Consider the following 8,290-nt stretch of genomic DNA (forward strand, 5'->3'; position numbering starts at 1 on the left):
AGACTTATCTGATTCCCACTCCGGCTTCTCAAATGCGCAAGTATAGCTAGTCCCAGACAGCAGCGAAGGAGGTCTCTCCGAAAGGGCTGAGCCTTGGAGCCTAAGTCTGCTTGCGCGTAGATGTTGAAAAGTTCCTGGAAGCCATCGGCACTGCTTCCCGCTTCGTCCTTGATGCCGTCCGCTAGAAGATGAGACAGATGTAACTCTGCTTTAGTCAGCTGGACAAGCTGACTCTGAAGTGCGGAGACGTGGTTTGTTGACTGCAATACTTGTCTTCCTTCTTCCCATCGCCCGAGCTCTCCGTAGACCGCAGCAAGGTGCATCTTAGCCCGGAACAGACATGGTGGTGGCGGGTGCTGGCCTGTAAGCAGCTGTAGGCACTTCTGCGAGGATGTGAAATCTCCTGACAACCGATGGAGCTTCCCTTTCAGGAAAGAGAAATTGGAAGCTGCTAGCTCCTCGATCCTCGATGGCTGCGCTGCATTGAGGGGTTTCCATTGGAGGTAGCCCCAAGGGCTTGAAACATGCCCATCTTCGATATCTTGTTGAGCGTGTAAAATCAGGCTCTCCATGGCCAATGCGTTTTCAAGGTGATTCTTCGGTGAAAGAAGAACAGGACTAATAAGTCGACTGCCATACAAGAGATCCATCTCTTGCTGGCGCAGCTGGATCTTGTACACCAGAGCTGATGGCGTACTATCGAAGACTAACCGTCTTGCCGTAGATAAAAATACTTCTTGGTCGGCTTTATCGGCGAACTTGGAGGCGGTGATACATGCCAGGGCTAAGCGATCGCACTCCCCTGAGCCTACAAAGTGGGTAACCAAGAAGTCACCCAACAGAGGACGAAGAAGTGACGTGTAGGCTCGCCCCCTTTGCACGAATTTCGGGTCAACATGCTCGACTGGGAATGCGTGTGCCAGAAGCCTAGCGCCAACCTTCTTCCACAAATCGAGAAGTACCTCACCGTCGATCTTCCACGGCTGCAAATCCTTTGGAATGAAATCAAGAAGGCTAGGCGACATCCGGAAATCATAAGATGCCCAAAGTGGCGATCCTTCATCAGGATCTATCGACCCCGCTTCTAGGTGAACAACGCCAGCCCCTTGAACAGCTCGGATAATGTCGTTCAGTATGCCAGTGTCCGTTAAAAGGCTCGGGAGCTCGCAAGAGGTATCGTTGGACAGAGCCCCCCGCTCATTCCATTTGAAAGCCGGGCAAGACGCGCGGTAGATAAGGTCGCCGGGCACAAGTCCCCCAAGACAAGCAAGGAGACTCAGGAAGTCGCGGTACGGCGCCGAAGAGAGCCGGCAGTCTGGGCGGTGTCGTCTCAGGGAAGCAGATGACATGTAGGTTCTTCCACAATAACATTGCCAAGGAGATTCGACTACGCTAGTAAGCATCTGCATACATTTTCTAGGGCTCTTGACTCACCTGAGGTCATTATGCAGCAATTTGGTCTGGCGATGTACCGTTGGATGGGTAGAGAAGGCCTGGAGTGTGAAGCGAGGTTGCACTTACGTGCTAAGTCCCACCCAATAAAGGGGTACTGGAGGCTGAGCATATCATGTATGTGGGGCCCGCTTGCAAACAGGGGTAACAGCAAGGCTCCAGCTGCCGACGCCTGAGGAGCTCGCAGCCAATCAACATAGACGAGGTACGTACCGCCTATTTTTTTTTTCTTGAAAAAATAGTTCCTGGGCCATCCACCACGCAAGATCGTATAATCTAACCGATTTGGCGGTGTATGAGATGCTACAAGGGCAAGGACGGCCTTGCTATGCCTTATCACCATTTCAGCACTTTGTCTACCCACCCATTCGATGCTCAATGCAGGCCAACACCGCCGTTCCGCGACTGCGAAGGTGTGTGTCTGTCGAGGCTAGCTGCTCTGCTTATCTGTCAAATGACTTATGACTAATCGGCACAATGCAGACTACGAACTTGGTATGAGCGAAACTTACACTCGTATTCGGCCGGTCAATTCTTCAATGGACCGGTGAGGGCACATACATGCGATCAAGGGGCCAGCGGCAGGACTCGGTGTTCTTAGGCTGGTCGTTTCGCTTATTGGTCCATGGTAGCGCCCAGCACCACGTGATATGTCATCAAGCCCCGCCCATCACCTCGCGGTCCTCCGAACAACCCCTAGCAGGCCGTTTCACCAGCCAACTTACGCGCTGGTACTTAAACTTCTTCCTTCTCACACTTCATCGCATCCTGCCATCATGGACCGCGTCGAGTCAACGGCGCGTACCTACCGCCCACGTCGAAAACAAACCCAGGCCCCGGAAAGAAAGCCGGCGGGCGCTGTCACCAAGCAATCAGGTATGTGCGCCATGCCCTCGCGTGCGCAACGTGTCAAGACATGCTAACGTCTTCGGCGCAGCTTCATCGACCTCCAAAGCTCCACCAACCTCCAAAGCTCAGGCTGCAACGAAGGGGGGTGTCCCTTTGATGCCCTTGGACAAGAAACGGTTGACTCGGGCGGGCGCACAGCGGTCTGCCGCGAACGAGAAAGCTGAGCAGGTAGGCAACGTATGACTGTGTCGCGCAAGCTACCAGCTAATAGACAAGAACAGACAAACCAGCAACTGCCGAGATCTCAGCCCAAACGCCGACACGATACTCTTCCAAGCGAGAACAACGAGCCTCAGCCCAAGCGAGCACGGTTAACACGGACGAATTTGGCCATGTTTGACAAGATGGTGCAAAAGGGAATCAACCACTCGGCCGGGTACTCGGCCGGGTCGACGAGAACATCGACAACAACATCAGGGTTCGCCTTACAAGCCGATAAGAACGGTATACTCGACCCCACCACCTCCAAGCCGCCTGTGAACCTCGACGATATTCACGAACGCTACGATCGATCTCGCAGAACAGCTTCGCCAACCGAGTCAGTATACAAGGCTTATACAACCAGAGTTGGCAGAGCTGTCAACGAGAGTACCATGGTGGTTGAAGTATGCACAGATCTCTTGAAGCGTTCTCCGGAGGAAGGCTATACAAGAGCTTTCAACCAGGCATTTACAGAGTTCCCAAAAGATGTTGGCTTCAATAATAGTCTATCGGCTCCGCAGCCTGACTTTGTTGAAGGGCTTGATGCTCGAGAGTATCGCCCGGTACCAGTTGATGAGTGTATCAGCGGTGCTGTTCTTTACAAGGACAACCCTCATTCCATCACACTACCACATTTGGCTGGAGAGTGGAAGGGACGCGATCAGAATATGGAAAAAGCAAGGCTTCAGAGCGCTTTCGATGGAGCAGCCCTGGTCTACTCTCGGAACCAGGCCCTTTCCTACATTGGAAAACCAGACCCTCCTGGCCATGCAGAGATCACAACATTCACTACCAATGGCACTAATCTCAACCTTTATGCGCACTATGCTGCTCTCTCGAAGAGTGGGATACTCGAATACCACCACTACCGTGTCAAGTCAACAAGTCTTATAGACACATACCAGGGGCATAAGGCCGGCAGAAGAGGACTCAGGAACGAACAAGACCATGCTAGAGAGCAGTCATATGCCCTAAGGGATGAGGTGACAGAGTACTGGATGCGACAACATCATATGGCTCTCCATACCATTGCTGAAGAAGCTACGCCTGTGCCTGGTGTGGGGCCTGTGAGAGATGAGGATGAGACTGGCAATGAGATCCGGAGACCCTGCGAACCCACGCCTCCCATTTCATCCAAAGCCCACTCCAAGAGCTCTGGCTCACGCTCTTCATCATCCACACCTGATGTTGGCCGCAGCATGCAGCCACCGCCTCGCAGATCATTGAGACAGAAGGAAAAGGCAAAGAGGATCAAGTACTGCTGAAGGGGGGTGAGGGGGTGGGAGGTGGGAGGAGGGCCAGGCTTGGCGATAGTCCCGACAGGTTGGATCACACCTTGATTTATTCTTCGATTCTTTGTCTCGTTATAACCAAGTAGCGAATGTACTGTCATTGTCCTGTTGATTATTTTCCGTCCATCTGCTCCCGGCCGCAGTCAAACTGAACGCGGTCCTTGCAAGGTGGTGCAATCTGTTCCCTCTTTCCTCCATCAGCTTGACCAGATCTAATGAAGTTTATTGCTAAGTTCGGAGACATACCTGCTCATCCATTGCTATAAGCCAGTCAGCTTTGTTTTGAATCTTAAGACATGGAGTGTAGAAGGCACTCTAGGGGCTGTACAAATGGTAGAAGGGAAGATGGTTCTTCAATTAATCTATCTCAAGGCACGCTTGCCAATTGCCTTCTATATAGAAAGGCAATTGGCACTAGTCCCAACTAGGCTAGCGTACCTGGCGACTCACTGCTTTTCCATTGAATGGCTCAGGCCAGTGAGTCAGGGTGGCCAGCCAGGCCTCATTCACTGGAGGCCCCTATGGCCCCTGCCACAGCTTGATTGCTTTTAATACCATCATGTCGATGGAGACATTCTCGCTTCTTGATGACATGAAGCAGGCCAGCGCCCGAACGGATTTGTCCTTGTCAGAAATATACAAGACAAGGTTGATCAGGACAGACCTCAGTACACGAACACGGACAGATCCATTCCAACGCTGGGTTCCCCGTCACCTGCGTGCTCTTACCGGATTCTGTGCACCAGTGTCCAGAAAAGTGTCGATGGTTCCGTCTTATTCGAAAAACCTCGTCTCTGGTAGTCTAATAATTCTGTTCTAAGGAACCATGCTCATTTCCTCGGCAGTGTCGCGACTATGGCTGCTATAGTAATTAGTGGTTATCATATATGACGCTACTGGCTGGTTTCTAGTCAGCGGTGTTCTGGTATGCTGCACGTACGAGTGGCATTGAGGATCAGCGTAAGCAGCTTGTATCGGGGTAGGCAATTACCATGAACGCCTAATTGTTGGAGTAAGGCTCAGCTGACGTAAACACTAAATATGTGGCTGGAGGTCGCTGGAGTGCAGCTGTCCTCATTCTGTCTTCTTATGACAGACGTGAAGACCACTGTTGGAGATCACAGCAAGGGCAGGCGTGCTGCTGTCTGGTTCAGATGAGGACATTTGAATCAAAACTACACGTATCTCACCTCCCCTCCTCACCCTCGATCATTTGCTTCCAACATCGGCAGCAATATGCCTAACACTGGAAGACCGAGCCGTGACTGTCATCTTTGTCGAAGGAGAAGAGTCAAGGTTGGTATGATGCCGTGAAGTTTTCTGCGGCGGCTACAACATAGTCCTTTACTTGTTCAACTAAGGCTGAGAGATTTGACGTGATTAGTGCGACCTGACTAAGCCATCCTGCCTACGATGTCTGAGATACGGCGAGGACTGTCCCGGGTACCGACCCGTTGAAGATCTCATGTTTCAAAACGAGGACATCTCCTCACTGAAAAGATCACAGGGCAAGCCGGAACGGAGACGCAGAGAGAAAACTGGTGTTTCTGGGACTGCTGGAACTGTTGTACTGTCATTATTGCAAAGCACAGGGTCAGACCCACCGCGTGGCAGGACGAGCACGCAGCTGGCACGCCCAAGTGGTTCCTCTCAAACTCCGGGTTTTCCCCCGCCGTCTGAGCTCCAGTGGGAGCCGCCGCTCCTCCCTACCCTGCCGGAAATATTGAGCGCTCACGCTGTTCCCTTGCTTTTAGAGCAGTACTCTGCACGCTCTGTCTCGTCAAGTTCTACATCACCACACTTTGGACATCACGACTTCTTGCCTGGTCTCCTTCTTGAACGAAGTAATAAATGCCTCGAGCTTGCCGTCGAGGCCTTCATGGATGCATATGTCAAAAATCACTCAAACGACAACTTCACACTGGCTCACCGGCCCTCTCACATATATGGCGCCGCATTGCAGGCAGTGAATGCATCCTTACGGGACCCGAGGCGCAGCTTACAGGATGCAACACTGGCTGCAGTGTGGCTGCTTGGAAACTACGAGGTGAGATCCTAACGTCCGGACACTTCTCTCTCCATGCGCTTCTCCATACTAGAAACTCCGAAGACTGACGTGACAAATAATTATGCAATTTCTCCAGATCATCACAGCATCTCCTATGACTATGCGCCCACGGGATGGGCCATGGGGACGAGGACCGGCCGCCTGGTACATCCACGCGCAGGGCTTGACGAGCATCCTCCGACTCAGGGGCGTCGAGCAGCTGTCAACGCGAGCAGGAAGAAGCCTCTTTTGGGTAGCGTTGAGCACAATCGCAAGTACACCCAAGCACAGAACCGTAACCTCACATGAACATAAATCTGACTTTATTTCCTTGTTGGCCTGCTAGCAAAGCAGCTATATCCTCACAAATCAACCCCTGACTGAAGACGTACCGATTTGGCTCGACGCCATCGCCTCGAGCCTTCAGCCAGCGGATATGGCTCCGTTCTTGGTCGGTCGGTATGTCTTTAGCGCAACTGCGATCTCGAGCCAGATAAATCGCATGTTGCAAGCCATGAAGAAACCACATGACATGGGGACTGAGGTAGTCATGGACCTCACATCGCGGATACGGAGTCTGGAAGTCACATATACGCTGGAGAGCCTGCCGGCCGGCTCACAAAAAGTTGAGCTTCACATGTGGACCATCCACAGGATGGCGTTGATCAAGCTGCATTACCACTTGATCTTGCTAATTAATCTTGTTGACGATGTGGACGCTGCTGTCTTATCAGGTGAGCAGCTGGAGAGCCTACGAGGCGAACGAGCCGCCAGCCTGCGCAAGATCCGTCGGGTTGGAGACGAGGTGTTGAACGCCGCAAGCGACGTATTTCATGCGATGCCATATGGCACGAGCCTAAGGGGAGGTGGCGAGGGCAGCCGGCGGGGCCAGGTTATGACCTGCTGGGCCGACGCGCTTCGCCTACTTGCTGCTGTTAGTCTGGTGCGAGGGCTACCATCGATGACCAACGAGCAGAGACAGAGGGCTGAGATCAGCCTGGATGTAATTGGATTGCGATTTCTCATAAAACAGGCCATGGTGCGGAAGTTTAATATACCACCAATGCCAGCGCATACCAGGTGGAGACAAGACAAAGTCCAGGATATAACATAAATGGAAAATGAGGCAAAAGTTTTCAGACGGAAATAGGCTATTGACTTGAAAAAGGCTGGCGAGGTCAAGGATAAGAAGTCTTACTACGGAAATTGTAGTTCTACCACGTGCTATGCAATCTGTGCAACACATGCTCAACGGGCTCCCAAGATACAGCTCATATCGCTTGAAGTTGTATATAATTATCCCCAACCTGGAACACATCATTCCTCAAGCTTCTCCTGCTGGTCGAGCACGTCCTGTTCCTTTTCTATTCCCTTCGGCAGTAGAACCATTCGAATCTCGATATTAGTGTCTAATTCTGGTAAGAAACCGGTTCTAGGTCTAAAGTATTAGAAAAGAAAAACAATTCGAATTTTCGGGCTGTCACTGCTACATGGTAATATGGCCCTGGCCGGCGTGGCCCTCAATGCGAGAGTAGAGCCGCACGTGAACCCACAGGTAAACAGAACCGAGGGACAAGGAGCCAAAAGGAGGCAACGCATAACCCTCGTGATCACGAAAAAAAGAGCCAAGTCGCGGATTGCGAAACGAGAGGTACCCTTGACACCCGCACAGCATGAAGCTCTATGCAAGCGTCTCGATAACGTCGATCATATCGACCGTAACTACGCCGATAATACTGAAATTAATATAGCTGGCATATCAAGAAAGTGGAAGAAGTAAGCTGCTTCCCTCCCGTTCTTGGCAGCGTTGCTAACGTATATGGAGATACTGCGAATATCGGGAGTAGAAAGACGATTGTAAGACCTTCTCAGAACAGCAACCCGATCGATAGGGATGAGTTTTCTCCATTGGGTGTGCGAACGTTCCGTCATCGATTCGTATGGCACATGCTGGCAATATTTCCGCCAGTTCAAGCAGCTGTACACCTATGCTACCGGTAAACGTATGGACATAAACGATAGCAAAGAAATTCTCAAAGTTCGTTTCAAGGCTTCTATATACTGGCCGCATCCGCTAATTGTCTTTATAAGTATCATGATACTTACTTAAGGGTTGAATTTGGCCTGCGAGCGCTTAATAGCCGTGGTAAAGATGTTGCCAACTCGAATGATTTGCTGGTTCTCCTGACTTTCAATTTTGAATTCGACACAGGCATCTTCTCTGGAGAGAAGCATCGCGTAAACCTGGCAGGGATCTATATCGGTCTTGCTTGCACAGGGGCGCGACCGGCCGAATTTGTGGACGATGAGAGAAAGAGTGGCAAGGATCTAGAAGAGCTCTTTCCGCGAAGACCCAAGGGAGCTGCTGATGAAGACGAGAATGCCGGGT

The 8,290-nt window shown here is 51.5% G+C and overlaps 3 protein-coding genes across 3 annotated transcripts in view; all 3 read left to right on the forward strand.

Moving 5' to 3' along the window:
* Positions 1-2,855: 2,855 nt before the first annotated feature.
* On the forward strand, positions 2,856-3,965 carry M406DRAFT_323017 (uncharacterized protein). The gene has a single exon (XM_040919725.1). It carries the CDS (start codon positions 2,955-2,957, stop codon positions 3,825-3,827), a length of 873 nt encoding a protein of 290 aa, XP_040774110.1. The 5' UTR covers positions 2,856-2,954; the 3' UTR covers positions 3,828-3,965.
* A 448-nt stretch (positions 3,966-4,413) lies between these two features.
* Positions 4,414-5,534, forward strand: M406DRAFT_331696 (uncharacterized protein; the record flags this gene model as incomplete). The annotated part of the gene is made up of 6 exons (XM_040920659.1): positions 4,414-4,502; positions 4,700-4,721; positions 4,766-4,814; positions 5,087-5,150; positions 5,277-5,421; positions 5,469-5,534. The coding sequence occupies 6 exons, from the start codon at positions 4,414-4,416 to the stop codon at positions 5,532-5,534; spliced, it is 435 nt and encodes a 144-aa protein (XP_040774111.1).
* A 1,865-nt stretch (positions 5,535-7,399) lies between these two features.
* Positions 7,400-8,290, forward strand: part of M406DRAFT_73780 (uncharacterized protein) — a gene marked incomplete at both ends in the record, with an annotated part of 1,412 nt that continues 521 nt past the window's right edge. The window contains 4 exons of the mRNA XM_040925652.1: positions 7,400-7,456; positions 7,653-7,677; positions 7,779-7,904; positions 8,114-8,290. The exon at positions 8,114-8,290 is cut by the window's right edge and continues 169 nt beyond it. Coding sequence (XP_040774112.1) covers positions 7,400-7,456; positions 7,653-7,677; positions 7,779-7,904; positions 8,114-8,290 — 385 coding nt within the window. The remainder of the gene's footprint in view (positions 7,457-7,652; positions 7,678-7,778; positions 7,905-8,113) is intronic.

Source organism: Cryphonectria parasitica, assembly GCF_011745365.1.
Source record: "Cryphonectria parasitica EP155 unplaced genomic scaffold M406scaffold_6, whole genome shotgun sequence".
Lineage (NCBI taxonomy): Eukaryota > Fungi > Ascomycota > Sordariomycetes > Diaporthales > Cryphonectriaceae > Cryphonectria > Cryphonectria parasitica.